This window comes from Carassius gibelio, chromosome B12 (genome assembly GCF_023724105.1).
Source record: "Carassius gibelio isolate Cgi1373 ecotype wild population from Czech Republic chromosome B12, carGib1.2-hapl.c, whole genome shotgun sequence".
NCBI classification, from domain to species: domain Eukaryota; kingdom Metazoa; phylum Chordata; class Actinopteri; order Cypriniformes; family Cyprinidae; genus Carassius; species Carassius gibelio.
The window spans coordinates 19,646,754-19,664,357 of NC_068407.1; the positions used below are offsets into that span (position 1 = coordinate 19,646,754).

The 17,604-nt window shown below is 39.7% G+C and overlaps 1 protein-coding gene across 2 annotated transcripts in view; it reads right to left on the reverse strand.

Moving 5' to 3' along the window:
* Window positions 1-878: 878 nt before the first annotated feature.
* Window positions 879-17,604, reverse strand: part of dnah9 (dynein, axonemal, heavy chain 9) — a 100,717-nt gene continuing 83,991 nt past the window's right edge. The window contains exons 63-69 of one of the 2 annotated variants that reach the window (XM_052571461.1): window positions 15,495-15,722; window positions 13,006-13,197; window positions 10,921-11,112; window positions 9,136-9,306; window positions 7,037-7,219; window positions 4,583-4,972; window positions 879-1,909 (exon numbers count right to left, since the gene is read on the reverse strand). In XM_052571461.1, coding sequence (XP_052427421.1) covers window positions 1,682-1,909; window positions 4,583-4,972; window positions 7,037-7,219; window positions 9,136-9,306; window positions 10,921-11,112; window positions 13,006-13,197; window positions 15,495-15,722 — 1,584 coding nt within the window. In that variant the 3' untranslated portion in view covers window positions 879-1,681. Of the gene's footprint in view, window positions 1,910-4,582; window positions 4,973-7,036; window positions 7,220-9,135; window positions 9,307-9,775; window positions 9,802-10,920; window positions 11,113-13,005; window positions 13,198-15,494; window positions 15,723-17,604 lie in introns of those variants that run through there. The other variant, XM_052571462.1, reaches the window with a different exon arrangement.

The window sequence follows — 17,604 nt, forward strand, 5'->3', positions numbered from 1 at the left end:
ACACACACACACACACACACACTGATGGAACCATCACAGCTCAGGCTGGAAATAGTATGTGAATCCTTTAATTTAATAACAGCCTGATCCTGCTTTTGGCAGCAATAACCTTCACCAAACATCTGATGAAATGCTGGATCAGACCCGCACACACTCAGAAGGGATTTTCTCTTTATAAACCGGTTTTAAACTCAGACATTCTCATATGTTAGGTGTGAACAGGTCGGGATAGGGCCGCTGTTGGACCGATTTACCCCTGTGTTTGAGTTTTTCCCGTTGCGTCACCCAATGTCCAACAAGCTTCAGCTGCTAGATGGGTTGTTGTACTGTACATGTTCCTCCATGTTGTCAAAAACATTGCATCTCATGAGATTGGGTTGGTTTATGTGAATATCAAAGATTGTAGAGGTGCTTCTTTAAAACTTTCTATCTTTATGCAAGTCATCAACATTAAGCTTAAGTGAGCTTGGCATTGAATAAAAAGAAAAAACATTAAAATGTGCACCGCAAGCTCCTTCAATGAAAGCATATTTGAAACGTCCAAATGTAAATGTCTTTTGTTTGAGGCATGATTCACATTAACATTTGTGAACAGCTTCTCTTTGATTGGACTGTTCTGAAGATGTTCGCCTCAGTATTCACATTATGTTTCTCATGGTGCGCTCAAATAATACAATGAAACATATAGTTGTTGTGATTTACCTGAAGATCAGATCCAATTTTATGACCAGTTTGTTCAGAAATTATATCCAAGTATTCACATACTTACTTTCTGCAAGCGTTCACGGAAATCCTTGTCTCTCTAACTCCTGACACATGTAAAGCTTCTCTGATGCAGCGTTTCATTGATGCCGAACCAAAGCCTGAAACCTCACCTTAAACTCCCCGTGTCTCTTTTGATGCTTTACCAGCGCTGATATGCGCTTCAAAAATGCAAATGTAAAATTCAGAGAACAAAGTGCACTCTTTACCGCCCTGCTGGAGCGAATAAACAAGCAGCACATTAATCATGTTTAACCGATGTGAGCACAAACAAATGAAGAAGGTTCCCGTACATTTCGTGTCGGTTTCATATTTATTTCTTTAACGCGTTTGTCTTCTATCCCTTACGCTGGGACACGAGAGAAATGAATATAAAGAGCACGGCAGAAGCTGTGTGTCACATGAAGCTCCATTTCCCGGTGCTTTGTAATTGGATTCTGGATGGATTTATTGCTTTTCTCCACATATTCTGTTTCCCTGTGGCCCCGTTTCATAGCTCAGTCTCTCTACGTGTTGTTAAGTTTTCTCAATAACAGATATAAGTGACCCTGGAGGCTCATCGCTGCCGCGCCGGCGGATCCACTGAGGTGTTGCTCTCTCCTCAGACTGGCGCCACGGTTTCTCCGGGTGAGATGTTCGGATGTTATAGAACTGAGATTTGTAGGCTTCCTGTTTTAAACTTGAGAGAACAGAAGTAGAGCAAAAGTCAGTCTGTGAAAGAAAAACACACTGAACAAATATGAAACGGATTCATCAAAGTGCTTTTAATTTATCTGCATAGCACGCCGTGTTTGTGCAAACACTTGCACTGGAACTTGCCTTTTCCTAACGCAATTTTTCCACACACAAAAAAATAAAAGAAAATACTAAGTTCTAAAAAAGGTGCAAATAAGTCATTGGTGAAATGTGAGCAGGTAGTTTATATCTGAAGCAGCAGAGCGACTCCAGCGAGGGTCCATTTGGACGGATTCTCTTTGGTCTTCAGGTTGAAGGTCCAGATGTACGTGGGTCCACGCTGTCGGGTCTTATAGACGGGACACTGGTACAGGCTGCGGGTCTCCTGTTTATCCACAGGAATGGCTTTGATGAAAATCACGGGCATTGTGGGAGTGAGCTCCTTCAGACGAGCGTCCACCATTATGCCAGCCTACAACACAAACATCAGACCATCATAGTTTTCATCATTCATTTCAAGAGACATTTAATATGAAAGGAACCTTAGCTTCATGGTAACACTTTATAATCACTCTACATGATAAATCACCAGTTAAACATATTGCATTATATGAGGTTCATAATATTATGGCATCATTTACATTATTTCAATATAACATATGCTTTTCATATGATCATATACTGTTTATTCATATTTATATTTATATGAAGTAGAGATCTTTTAAATATCAGCATGAAATGTGATGTATATCTGACTGAAACTGCTTTTTGAACACAGGGAAAATTACTGTTTGATCATGAGGGCACATAAATAAAATACACACACACACACACACACACACACACATATATATATTCTGTCATTAATTACTCACCCTCATGTCATTCCATTCGGATTTGAAAGCTTGAATGTGTTTCACAATGTTTATTAATTATTAATGCACATTTTTATAAAGAGGCTCCATGTTTGCAAGAAGGAAACAACTGAACTGAGTTTCTGTTTGTGGTTTAAGGATCTTAAAAGTTTGAATTGTCCTTCACTAAAGTGAAAACTCTTGAACAGGGAAACTAGCAGGAGTTCAGATGCGGGACATCTCATCGGATAGTTCATGAATTCATTAATCCTCTTCTGCTCCACAAACAACAGACCAAAGATTGCAAGTATTAAAGGGACAAATGCAAATAAAGTTGACATTGCAGTGCTCCACAGAGGACACTGTTTATGATTTCACTCTAATTGTCTCGCAGCTGCAGTAACAGTTTATTGTGCTTTTAAACACTGATAGTTTTACGACTCTTTGAATAAATAAAGTCAGTAAAAACTGAAGGCGGCCTTGCGCATCTCGCACACGATTAGAGGAACTCATGTTAGATCTTTTACAGGGCCTGAAAACTTACGGTCACGTCTCTTTAAAACTCTCTTAAGCTGATTACACTAATTCCTCAGCTAAGAGAATATCTTCAGAAATAAGCCATACGATAACTATACGATAAGAATAAAGTTATGTATATAGGCCATGGTGTATATGCCTGTGTGTTTGATGTCGTCGCAATAGGTGTTAAATCTCATTCATATAAATGAGGCCAGATCCTCCATCTCCACTTACATGCTTTCACACTCGGATAAGCTGAAATAGCTTTTCCCAAAGGGCAAAAGGCATCCTGATTCTAAGTTTAAGTTCATCGAAGACGTATGGCGGAAAACAGTCGAGGGGCGCAGTGATTAAAATCTTCCTGTGCGTAATTAAAACTGGTTTTTCGAGACATTACCAGAAAGCCGCATGCATTTCCATTCATTAGAGCGCTAATGGTGCAAACAGACTCTTTGTTGTGGGTCTGTGCTGAAGCATGTGTGTGTGTTTCTGCAGACCTGTGTGAGCGAGTGTTAAAGTGACAGCTCTCAGAATCAACTCATTTAAGCAAATCAATTGGTAAATTAAGCAAACAATGCTGGTTAATATCCAGCTGGTGTCATTATAGTCTCAGCTGGAGAATCTCAGGTGATGCTCTACATGTCGATGCTCCTCTAGGCTTCTTCAAAGGCCGGGGAATAAAATCCGTTCCAAATCAGCGTTTTCATTTGGATTTAAATGAGCAGAAACCGCTGCCCCATTCATCAGAAATGCTGGTCAGTGTTTAAACTGCCGTTGAATTTTTCATGACAATGTAGTCAGTGTGAATTTAAGCCAGTAAATCTTACAGATGCAGTAAAATATTCATGAACGACTCATCTGTGCATAGAGGAGCTCGCTGTGTCACTGCTTACTTCACTGACTTCACCTGACCTCCAGAGAGAGAGAAAAGAGATCAAATTAATCTGCCTGATTGGAAAGCTTCTAGAACTATTGACTGAACAGCCGTGTCATTAAATAACTAAATAATTATCGAAATAATTCAAATGCATCCACCTATTTTAAGTATTTATTTCATGAATCAGACAAGAAAATCTATATATCTATCTATCTATATATATATATATATATATATATATATATATATATATATATATATCTATATCTATATATATAGATATATATATATATATATTTTTTTTTTTTTTTTTGGTAATAATATTTCTAATATGAACCATTTCCTAGTATATCCTATATTTGAAGTCTAAGCTCACTATCACAATCAGTTAAAGACTTAGACGCATGACTCAAGAATGCCATGTAGAAAATTTTCTTTGATTCATTTTTTTGGGGTATTCTTTTTAAATATAATGTATGTATTTAAATGGCATGCAGCTGTATATTACGGGTCTGTTCATAGTCTGCGATGACAGTGAACATACTGGCACATCTTACCCCACTATCTACTCGACAAGATAATTTGACATTGATTCATTTATGAAGCACAAGGACAGAGGGAAAGGTTTAATGTGATAAGATGAAGAAAATTTCAGTGAGATTTGTTCTGGATGTCAAGCTTTTCAAGCTTTTGCTCTTTTTGCAAATATTTGCTGCTAGAACAAATGGACTGGAGTAAAGTGTGAACATGTTGCAAACAAACGCTCGCCTCGCTGCATGTACAGTCACGTCTTCACTGACTGTCATGTAGCTTTAACACTCGCTCTCATTTCAGACAGTTACAGTCGACTTCACTATAATTCTTTCTTCTCAAAACCCATAACAGTGAGACTGACCTGTGTGTCCCACCGGGCGCCCTCCATGAACAGGCCGTGGATGTATGCTCCCTCTCGCGGCGGCGTGCTGAAGTCCTCACGGTTCTTCTTGGTCACATCGCACTGCAGGCTCATCTTGTCCAGCGGCCACTCGTTGCGGCGAGCCATGGACTGCATGATGGCCGTCAGGAAGGACTGTGGGTTGAAGAAGCCGGCCAGCCACACCACCGAGGGCAGGGAGAAGTCAGACGTCCAGTTCTCCAGCTCCTTGATGCGGTTCAGGAGGTCCGTGAACCAGATGGCCAGACCGGATATGGACGGATAGGCACGTTTGGTCCAGGACTCGGGCACCTGGTCCAGGTAGATGGCGTTCTGGAGATTCTCCATGTCGTTGGTCATCGTGAGCTCGCCCTGAGAGAGAAACATATGGCTCAGCCTAGAAACATGTACATGTATTTGTTTCAAAGGTTCAGTTTAAATAAAAAAATCCTAAATAACAAATAAAATGATTATTAATAAAAAAAATGGAATTGATGTGCTGAGATGACCTTCTAGTGTTTGCCATTTAAAGTAGATAAAGCAGGTTCAGATTCAGCTGAAGAAAAACTTTATACAGGCTAATAATCAGTTTTTGAGGTCCTGAGATGAAAGATGTCAGTCAAGTGTTATTTTAGCTAAAGCCGTCACAGTTTCAGACACAAGTGGACAGAATAAATCAACAGGCATATGGAGTGAGTTTTGGTTCTTTATTACATGCGAGAAAATAAAAGATCTGAGAGAAAAAAAAAAAAAAAGTTTGAGAGAAAAAGTTATCATGCCAATAGCAAAAAATAATAATATTTGAGACTAAAAAAAGGTTTGAGAGAAAGTATTTTCTCATAGAACATAAAAAAATATACATTTGATTTTTTTTTTTTTATTTCTGAGAAAAAAAAATCTCTCTCAAAATACTTTGAAAAAAAACCTCTCAAATATATATTTTTTGCTATCTGTGTGAAAATATTTTCTCTTAAAAAAAAAGTGTTTCTCTCGAAACGCTTTTCTTTGCTCTTGATGCAATTTCTTGCTCGTGTCAGGATTTTGCTTTCACTGTGAGAATTGGGTCATGGGCGGGGCCACGTTCCTATTGGCCAGTCGGGTGAGCATCGTCTTGTCTTGGGAGTCAAACTGAATCATTACACCATTGTTCGGTTCACCTGCATAGATGCCGCCTCTGCCTTATGGCTAGTTAAGTTGAGCAGTGAGCACGGACACTCCAATGTTTGGGTAAGATGATGACACACAGCTGGCTGAGCAAGTTCAGTATCAATGAAGATTAAACATTAAAAAATAGCACTCATATTCATGAATGAATGTGTATTATATTATTTGCTTGCTAATCGCTAGTAAAGCTAACCAGCCATCATGCTAGGTTAACTTGCAAACTCACCTGGTTTATACTATGTTTAAATCAAATGCCAAATTAATGTTTTGATTTAGATTTCACAATTTTTAGTCTCAAATATAATTATTTTTTGCTATTGGCATGAAAACTTTTTCTCTCAAATATTATTTTTTCTCTCATGAAATGTTTTTTTGCTATCAGTGTGATAACTTTTTCTCTCAAACTTTTTTTTTCTTCTCTCAGATCTTTTATTTTCCCGCATGTAATAAAGAACCAAAACTCACTCCATACAGGCATCCTTGAAAATGGTCAGTGATAATGTAAACAAACAGACTTCTAATTTAAATGACATGCGCCCTTTAAATGACAGACTAAAAAAATGTTTTTTCACACTCCATATAGCATAATTGTTTTTTAATGGAAAAGTCACAGCTGAATATGAATATATATGAAGCAAAAACATAAAGATGCATCTAAAATGTGTTTACTCTCATCTATAAACGCAGCGTCACATTGCCATGACATAATATTTCCCACAGTGCAACGTGGCTCCAAACACATTCAGGAATATGTGAATAATTTAGATTCTTTTCCCTATTGTGTCTCAGAACAACACAATAAAGGGCTTCAGTCGTTTCAGTAGGTGATCCACAGTAATGGAAATCATCTCAGTGACTCCCTGTTGAATCTGCCAAGGCCACAATCCTGCGGTAGTTAATAGTTGTCTTTTCTTCATAAGGCTTACCGTCATTCAGGGATTTAACGCAGTTAAACTAGGTCTGAAAAGAGCAACACATTCTCTCTCGCCGGCACGCTAGTGATTTCATTTCTCCCGTTACCAAGCACCAAGAAAGAGACGGATGTGTCATTCCAGCAGGTGTGCGAAGAAAGCAATAACTGACTGCATATCAGATTTTAATAATATGGCAGAAAAATCATTCAGCCACCTGATCAGCATTTGATGTGGTGATGAGATCCGTGCAGCAGCAGACAAAAGGGGTTGGGAACTCAGTACAACAGCAAGCCATTCACTTACAGGTGTGTGTGTGTGTGTGTGCGTCTTTATGCATCTGCATGCGTGTGTGTCTAACCTTCAGGCCTAGATTGAGCTCTTTTAGAGAGCGTTTGATCTCTTGTGTCAGGGTATTCATGCGCTCACACTCCTGTAACGCCACAACGATATACGGCGTCCTCTCCTCCACCTTCCCCATCATCTCCACCATGTTGAACTCCTCCGGAAGCTTCTCAAGGATCTCATCAAGCGCCGCTTTCACCTGGACACACAGACACACACGTCAGGGACTGCTCTGCTCCATCCATCACGCTGAACACTCACACCACTCCCTGAAAGTATGCCGCTTTTTAAATACGTCATCCATTGATGCAAATATAATGATTTCATAAAAAGAATTAAACAGGTTGGTAATTTTTTTTTTTTTCATTAGCATAAGTGTTTTTATCTTTCTTGGCTGACTAATTTACTGGGGAAATATTATTGGTAAATCAGAACATTGCACACAGAGGAAATGATCATTTGCAGGATGAATCAAGTATTCAATTACCCTGCAGGCAATGCAATCATCTAATAAGTCCGGTCATATTATTGATGAAGGTATTACTGCTCAGGGACAGATCTCTTCTCTGAGCACAGAAACACGGCACGGTTTGGATGAAAGGGATTCAATAGAATAAATATGAACAATAATGAACACATATATTAAACATGACAATCGAGCTAACAGAGCAGCGTCCGAGTGACTTCAGACACAGCGTGAACGTAAAGCTCGGTCTGGGCTCTTAATCGCGATCCTCTCAGCAGATCTATTTGTCTGTGTCAGATACATGAGGAGTTAATGCAAAGCCCTCATTGCTTACACATCCCAATCTCTTAACTAAAAAAGGTCAGCTGTCATAATGCATTCAAGCACTCTTCCACGACTCCCATATCTAATCTCTTAAATGTCAGAGGCCCCTGAAAGCAGCCGCTGCTGGGAAATGAGCAGAGTTGAACCTCTTCAGACACCAGTCTGTCTCCGGACGTGACGATGTGATCACCGCGACCCTTACCAAGAGCTCATTCACGCACGGAGAGTTTAATGAGGTTAAATTTGACCTCATTTATTATTTATTTATTTATTCTGTAGTAGCTCACATATCGTTCACACATGCAAAGTTGGTTTATAACATAACTGGGAAAATTGATTGCTTGGTCAATAATTCATAAAGGCCCAGACTCTGGATAAATTATGAAAATGTTCCATAGTTCTTGAAATAATTAAAAAGTAGCTTTTACTGCAGTAAAAACATTGATGGCTCCTCATTACTACCTATGCTTACTTTTAAGTTATTTCGGTTTTAAATTGATTATAAGCATTATGGAAAATAGCAGCCTATACATTTAGAATATATAGCTACAACAATGCTTAATCTGAAGAAGAAGAAAAATCAACATGCTAGTCAAAATTTACCACAGTAACTAGTTACTACTGTACACTTCACCGTAGTAAATTCTAGTGTGATCATCACTAAAAGGTCTTCTTCTTTATGTTAGTGCAGGACAATGTTTTCCTGGTTAATTTAGATGTTAGTTCTTATCAATTCTCCTTTAGTAAGTAGAGCATTATTCCTTGAATCCAAATGGGTTGCATGCCTTTTTAATGGGAGTAGCTTGGACAATTTTTTTATCCATTTGAAACCTGCTGAAGGTTGCTACTCATGCAAAATTAAACTGCTCTTCAGTCATTTTGTGTAGATTATTGATCCTAGGTGCATGTTTCAGATGGGAATATAGCACTTATCATAAAATCTCTAAACACAATGAATGCAATTAGATTTAGATTTACATTATATTTAATGTAGAATTCTACAGGTTTCCATTAATCATGATATTAATATTGTGGGGTGTACTCGCTAGATTCAGTTTCCCCAGTGGAAACCAGACGCCCCTGTACAAGTATATTTTTAGCTAGCTCTGAGTTTGGATTTGGATCAAATAGAAATTCAGTGTGTGTTCATCTCTTTTTCCCTCAAAACATTCATGTTGAATATTTATCAAAAGTATTGATTTTTATTTTTTTTGCTGTGAGAAAATCAATACAGTATCAAGAGGTAAAATACTGAGATATTTTGAAATATTAATGTTCCCTTCGTAGCTAAATAATGTGGTCGAATGCGAGTGTTTCTCCAGAACCTTCTCGTCGCGTGATCCGGATGTTCCCTCTCCCGATCCTCCGTCTCTGGGCTGCATTTCCAGCACCGTGCGGAAGAGCTTCTCTGACGTCTGCGTGAGGAAGCCGATCTCTGCGTTCGGGTGCAGGCCGTAAAGGTACGGGGACTCGGGTGGAAGAGCGCCATCTATGTACTGAAACAGATCCAGAGAGAGGTGATGAGGTGTGCAGCAGCGATCATCATTAGACTGGACTACACATCAAACATGAAGACACGTTCACTGAGTCCACTGCGATGTGTCTGTGTGGGGATTTAAGAGCAGTGCAGATGACATTCACACAAACAAGCACAAACCAACACAAGCCTTCAATCCTAATGTTGAACCCAAAATATTGACCATGCATGACCTAGCATCCCCGATACTTGACGGGATGACAGAAAAGAGGCTTTGTTAATTAGCAGTGTTCTAATCTGGGCGGCTGACACATGCAGGAGATGTTAGAGAGCAACGTGTCAATCACACAGAATGTCATAAAACGCTCAGAAGTGTCATTCAAACTCAGCCATCTTATCAGGCATGTGCATTTGGAACGGTGTGGCATCACTCTCTTTCCACAGATAACCTTCTGTTAAACGGATGATTCTAACGTACATTTACTCACCGTTCTGTTGCTCCAAACTTGTATGGCTTTTTGGAAAACAAAAGGAGTTATTGTCAAATTATGAAAGCTGAGGATCACTTGCTACATGAGCAAGGCAGGTTTACAATTCACATTTATGGCAGGTTTTGAACCCAGAAATATATTATTAGTATATCACAGTATAGCCATAGATATGCCATCTTGGAACGTCAACGTGTCGTCAAATGAATGAATTTCAAGACGCCACAAAAACCACTGAAACTTAAATAGAAAATTGAATAAACTTTCAAAGGTAACAATGTGTTGGTTTGCGTTTTTAATACGTAATTACTTAATATTAAAGGTTTATAAAACTATTGTACCTTTTAAATGTTGTGTTAGCTAACGGCTTCATGTCTTTGTACAGTATTGTGTTAGTTTAGCAAAATAATCTGCTAGGTCTATGTAAGTCTATTGCAGATAATCATACATGCGTAAAACTAGGGTTGCAGACATACAGCCAATGTGCTCTTGAGTGTTTACGGACAGGGTTTGACCTTTCCAATATGGCGGATACCTTCTATATAGCGGCCCATAGAAACAGCCGCTAATGAGGCATCTACTTCTACATATCTATACGTTTAACAGTAACAGTATGAAACCCTGGACCCCAAAACCAGTCATAAGCCACACAGGTATATTTAGTAATTGTATGGGTCAAATTATCGTTAGGATATTGAGTGAAGATCATGTTCCATGAAGATATTTTTATATATTTCCTACCGTAAATATATAAAAACGTATTTTTTCATAAGCAATATACATTGCTAAGGACTCAATATTTAGATTTCTTTTTTTCTTCAGTTATTTAAAGAGTTGTATCTTGGCCAAATCTTGTCCTATCCTAGAAAACATACATCAGTGGAAAGTGTATGTATTCAGATGATGTATAAATCTCAATTTCAAAAAATGTACCCTTATGGCTGGTTTGTGGGCCAGGGTCACATATACAGTTGCCTAGTCCATCTAGTGTTAGGGTTTTACATCATCTGAGCTATTCCCAGGCCCCAGTCTGACCCCAGATATAGTGCCCTTCCATCACTGCGATCATTACTGATATGACACACAGCTTTACGTCCCTCAGGTCTGGATATACAAGACCGGCCAGGTTTGGTGAATCTCTGTACCTGATGATAGCCGTTGTAATCATTGTTTCCCGGCAGACGGAAGCCAGGCGCCAGATACAGCTCTCCCTCCATCATCTCTGGCTTGATGTACTCCTCCAGATATGTGCGACACAGCCTGCGGTCCCAGTCGTCGGTGATGTGACCCCCATACATGATCTCACCGAAGAGATAGCGCAGGTCATCATAGGGCACCTAGATGAAGAGATGACAGTTCAAACCTAAACTAGTCCAAACCACTAAACCACAGCACTGAAAGCAGTAAGCCGCTCTGCTGAGGTGTTTCACTGCTCCCAAGAGTGTGTTTGAGGTATATGAGACTCATTCATTCTCTTGTGTGTGTTGAGCGTCATGCTCTGCAGCCCCTGCGGATGAGAGTTACGGCCGTGTTTGAACGGCGACTCTGAGTAATGTGATTAAGCTAATGTGGGTGTGTGACGGTGCGGCGCCTGGGCCAGATGAAGCCGTTCCCAGGTGAGAGGAGGTAAATGCGAGTGCTGTGACCTGCAGAGATGGAGTGTGGGCAAAATGATTGGAGGGCAAAGCCGAAATGCGTCAGAGATGTAGGAAAGAACAGCAGCTCATTACATATTCAACCCTGTCTCTGTTTGTTGGTGAACCACAGTCAATCTGTTGATATTAGAGCTTCCAAATTTGGTTTTTGAATTACTAAAACGTCTCATAACAAAATGTGCATAATTAAAGTGCAGAAAGAGCTGGATTCATATGTTCTGGTTTTGTTTGTTTTTTTTCCAAATGATCTGCCTCCACTTGTGAAACACTAATCAATGTAATATATCTAGATGGTGATTTATACCAAAGACTATAGAAATCCCCAAGACTTATCACTTGTATAGTTTTGTATGGGGAAAAATGCAACACTTAATATGGCCGCTTAATCGCAGGAAGCCCCGCCTTCTGAATGAAAGAGCCAATCGCTAATCGGTAAAGTCAGCATGTCACTGCAGCTGCCGTTAGAAGTCCCAGTTGCTATAGAAACAGTCAGCGCTCTGAGAAGTGTTCTTAGGACTGTGCTTGCACACTGGCTGATCTAGCCTGAGAAATAAGCTTTTTATAATGCTTTTTGAGCAAAAGTTACAACATTTATAACACAGTGGTTGTCAGATTTCTTTGGTGATTTTGAATATAAAATGTAATCCTAAACTTAGTGAACAGTTTTGGAGAATTTAATGCTTCCCCAGTCAAAGAGATAGAAGCTCCACTTGGATGCCCGAGAGGCGTTTCAAAGATGGCCGCCGAGTGACATGACTTGTCTTAAAAGAGACTTTGTTTATACTCAGTGTTGTATACTCATTACACTACTTTTATATTTACAACAAAATAACTGTTTATATTCCTATAAAAGACCATACAATCAGTCTTTATAACTGCATACTATATTCCAAGCCTTTGGAACCCAGATGGAAATTCAAGTCATAGTTCTCCGATGACCCCCTGCTGTTGGAATATAAGTCTATTTGATGAATTTATTTGTCCATTTTGTATCTTGGCAACATGAATTACCATTGATTTTCAGTCTATGTAAAACATAAGGCTGGATATTCTTATTCATTTAGAATTTTTGGGTGAACTATCTCTTTAAAGGTTTGAAAACCTCCCAATGACTTCAACAGATACATTTGCACACTGAATTATGCCTGTAATTGATGTCCTAGCATATATTTAAAATATTTATAGCTATAGTCATACGCAGCACTCGAGTGAAACATGACGCTTGCTGAGAATCATGACAATGGTTTTAATGCATCATTACACTGAACCAAATGTATCTAACACTGCTCTGCTGCCTCACACTGCTATTTCCTTCAGGAAATGACGATCTAGTTCAAGTCCATAGCTCTTTAGCGCTGGGGTTTCGCCATTAAAGGAAGCAGTGATGCTTAATTGCTGGGTGCAATGAAGGGCATGAATATTAAATTGGGAGCAGGTTGTTGTGTAAGTGTGGGTGAGTAATTACACACGCTCCAGACCCACATCAGTCTCTTTTAACACAGCGTATGTCAGCAGGCGTTCCACTCTCCCTAGTTCAATAAGTACACTCACATAAATAAACTCTACTTCTCTCACCTTGGTGTTGGCCTCCAGATAGTTGTAGAGCACGTTGACGGAGATGGTCAGGTCTCCGGTGTTGAATGGGTAACTCCGGTTCCAGCCCTGAGGGCCGAACTTCCTCCGCTCCGCCACCACTGCGTGGAAGTAGCACAGGGCGAAGAGGATGCTTTTGAACTCGTTCTCGCGGGCACACATCTCCAGAGTATCCTGTCAATTAGGACACATTGGTATCACGCTTCACATTCTGCCAACAAGCTCCGACCGGAGAACAAAGAGAAAGCGTTCAAAGTAAAAACCTTTGCGTTCCTCTTTCATTGTCAGCATTCCCAGTGGACACCGGGCATTAGGACAGACAAAAGAATGACTCCATTCCAATATATTTAGGAGCTGAGATTCCTTTTTAATTGTCACTGCTTGTCATAGCTTTCATCGCTGGGCTCATTATTTGAAACAACTTCAATTAGTGTGTGTGTGTGTGTGTGTTTGACATCCAAATGGCATCTCCACCTCATGGGATTCCTTTGTTTGCACAAGAAACCCAATAATGCTGTTAAAAAATATCCTTTGCTTATGAATATGTCTCCAGTAGTGTTAGCTCTTATATGTCGCTGTGCTGGTGTGACTGACTTAAGGAGCTTTAATAATAGAGCAGGAGGAGTTAAAGCTCTGATCCATTAACATTCTGCACACAACACCAGCGATCTGTCTACAGAATGAGATTATGATCTCCATAGCTACGTTTAATGGCTCGTCACAATCAAACCAATCACGGAGAGTTAAAAATCATTTCCATTAGCCCTGAATTTGACAACGCCAACAGGAAGCAATTGACTCTGCTCTTTGCCAGGACAGCTAAAAAGGTCAATATGAAAGTAGCTGTCATTTTCTGGATTACTGCTGCTTACTAGAGTTTGAGAGCTGTTTAGGCCTTTTTCTCTGCCATTGATTTACTTTCAAGGTGCGTACATGACTAGAATGTGACTCGTTCGGCGCAGGAACCCTCCTAGAAAGCTACAGTACGAGTGTTGCTACAGCACTGATCTGGCAGATAGTCATCGGCACATTAAATCGGCCTAGAGTGAGCTGGAAAGTCACGGATGGGGTTCGTCGATAACACATGCAGAATTTTAATTAACAGAAGCGCCGCAAACAGAGACTCTCTCATAACAAGCAAAACGGCCCCACAGATGGCCACTATTGTATTAACCAGATCCAAGATAAACAAAACAGCACAATTTGCATTTATGCGACTTTACAGAAAACATGACATGGGTTAATAAAATGCCAATTTTACCCCTGCCTTATTCAAAAATGCAATAGAAATGCAATTCATACATATAGTGACTTGAACACACTTTTTCTATAATTGACATTCTGGTATATTTCACATGGCATGTGTCAGAGTGATACAACTGTTCTAATATTAATGCTTATTTATATTTTAGTAAAAACTGAAGAAATCAATCAATCAATCAATCAATCAATCAAAGTTTCAAATCATAATCTGAATATAGAATTAAAGGGTTAGTTCACACCAAAATGAAAATAATATCATTAATTACTTTAACCTGTAAGACCTTTGTTCATCTTCAGAACAAAAATTAAGATATTTTTGATGAAATCACAGAGCTATCTCATCCTCCATAGACAGCAATGCAACTTAAATGTTCCCAAGTCTAGAAACATAGTAAATTCATCGGTAAAACAGTCCATGTGACATCAGTTTTGTGATGCTATGAGAAAACCTTTTTTTTTTTGCACAAAGAAAACAAAAATAACACAATTTATTCAAACATTCTTCTCCCCCGAGTTACGTCTTCCACCATTTTTTAAACGTTTTGGATGTAATCACCATTATTTACGTTCGGGGGGAAAGTGCGCACATGAACGTAATCTGCGTTGTTTACGCTTAGGGGAAAGCATGCATTTTAATACTTTCTAAAATGCCAGAAGACGTAATTCAGGGGAGAAGAATTGTTGATTAAATAATCGCAAAACTGAAGTTGAAAAACTGATGTCCCATGGACTGTTTTACCAACATATTTACTACATTTCTGGACCTAGGAACATTTCAGTTGCGTTGCTGTCCATTGAGGGTCAGAAAGCTCTTAGATTTTATCCCCAATATCTTAATTTGTGTTTTGAAGATGAACTAAAGTCTTACGGGTTTGTAACGACATGGGGGTGAGTAATTAATGACAGAATTTTCATTTTGGGGTGAAAAAAGCCTTTAAGGTGGGTGGTTGGTGTGTGTCAGTGAATTACAAAAGTTACAACTTTTTTGAGCTAATATTGTGCAAAGTAACCTTTTGTGGAACAGAAAACAATAGGTTTGTAGTGGTATGTGACTGTACTTATACTGTATGTACTTCAGCTCTGTCAGTGCAGTATGCAACCAATAACATAATTAAGAACATATTTATCCAGAGCAGCTTCCTATAGGACCGTGGAGTAGCTGCATTGTGAGTTATTGGAGAGGTGTGAACATGTACAGGTCGTACTACCTGGTTGAAGTTGTCCAGGGCTTTGTGAAGGTTGGCATGCATGCCCATGGGTGGCTCATTGGTGATCTTGATGGAGTTCTCCAGGATGCCCTGTGGGATGATGTGGCCATCGGGTGAAGAGGACGGCTCTGCACTAATGAACACCCTGAAGCTCTGGTGGCTTCCCTCTGCATGCTGCTCCAGCTTTTTCTCCAGCATTCCCAGCCATTTAGCCACCAAGTGGATATTCTAGTTTATAAAAAAACAGTTAACAAGAAGTTGCAATTTATACAACGAGCACTTCCCTGTAGCATTATCGTGCTGTATGCTGTTATTTGTCAGTATGGCTTTTGTAAATGGGATGTAAAAATCATGTAAAAATGTCTTACATGTCTTAAGCTCTAAATTAACATGTTTTGCATTTTGTTAAAAATCTAATGCATAAAAGAGAATCTGGTTACAAAAACAACTGTGCCATGAAAATAACAATAACTGATAATGCAGGAGCACAAACGATCACCTCCTTAATGCTGTTATCTGCCGAATATATCATTGCTCTGAATGAACTGTCACAGTGTTAAAATCACTATTACAGCGCTATTGATTCACAGAATGATTTAAATGAAAGAAAATAAACCTCTAAATTATATCAATATTGCAATTGGCTGGAAATGACTTGAAAGTACCAAGGATGAGCTGAAAGCCTCCTCAAAACAAAGTGCCACTTTAACTTTTAGCTTGTCATCACAAATGAAGGGTTTCTTTCTCCAGGGCACAGACAGACATAATGTCTCTCTGAGACGAAACAGAAGCTAAAAGCTTCAGAGCCATCTGCAGTTTTTACTATCCCAGGTGAGATGTGTGTTGTTGGCTGCGTTTGAAACTTAAAAATGCAGGCAATTTCTCAGGAACATTGGATGTGTAAAATACAAAGACGCTTTCATGTTTTGTGGTTTATAGGAGGAGATTTGATTATAACTGAAAACAATGGCATTCCGGCGTTCACTCCAATTATAAAGTGTATCCTATAATTTGTAGTGAAAAAGGAGTATTAGAAAAATGCTCAACTGATGTGACTGTACTTCACAGTGAGTCATAATTTCATTATTTCCATGGTTCTGTTCCCTCATACAGCATGTCCTTTGTAACTGGTCTTTCCTGCTGAATCTGCCCGTAAAGCCTGATAACGGCTGGCTGAATGCGGCATATTCCTTCCAGAAAAGCCATTAAAGTTAAACACAATCCTTGCAGCAGCTTTTCAAGTAATAGTCGTCCCTGAGCGAATTCACCTTGCTCTCCAGGTCTCTTCTCATTGTGTATCTAAAAGGGTACATTTCTAGCGGGAGGGGGACTCTGGTCACTGTAAGCCACTTGATTCCCAGGACTGAGGATTTTCTGCTCTAGTATTAGCGATTGATTGCCTCTCTACGGTGAGTGGATTTCTGCATTTCTGCTGGCCGGGACCCCGTGTGCTGCAATATAATTAACCTTCACTGGAGGGGAACTTTCCATTGACCCGCCGTCTCCCAGCCCGAGACTGAATTCATAAGTGGACTGAAACAGGAGATGAGACGGCAGATGAAGATTGTGGATAGGCCGAACAGAGATGGGAATCTATGGATCCATTGAATTAGACAATTAAATAGCGTGTTTCTGATCAGCCGGAGGATTTGGAGTAAAGATGTTCACATTCTGCTGCCGTTTCATCCCCGTCGATACAAGTCATTGTGATTCTGCGCAGGAGTCTCATTCCGGTACGTTCAATGATGCAGCACGTTTATCTAGATACATCTGAACATCTGAATTCAGACCATAACCTACCTCGTTTTCTTGACATATTGATCACGATTGTGTTTTTAATCAAACCGCGTCCATTTTGCCAATTTGTACATTTGGGTGGCTGTTGGACGGCGTCCAGACTAATATGTGTAATGAGCAGCAGTGGCCGAGCGGACGCTGCCTTCACAGTGACATTGGGATGAAATGTCGGCGCTCTAATGGACTCATTAGTGAAGTGCGGCTGTTTGCCTCCGTGGGCCGGCGGCGTGAATGTGGGGCATTTCTCTCTCCCAGCACAGCACAACAGGTCATTAATCAGCCGGGAGGCACACGCTGGCCAGACATTTGCTTT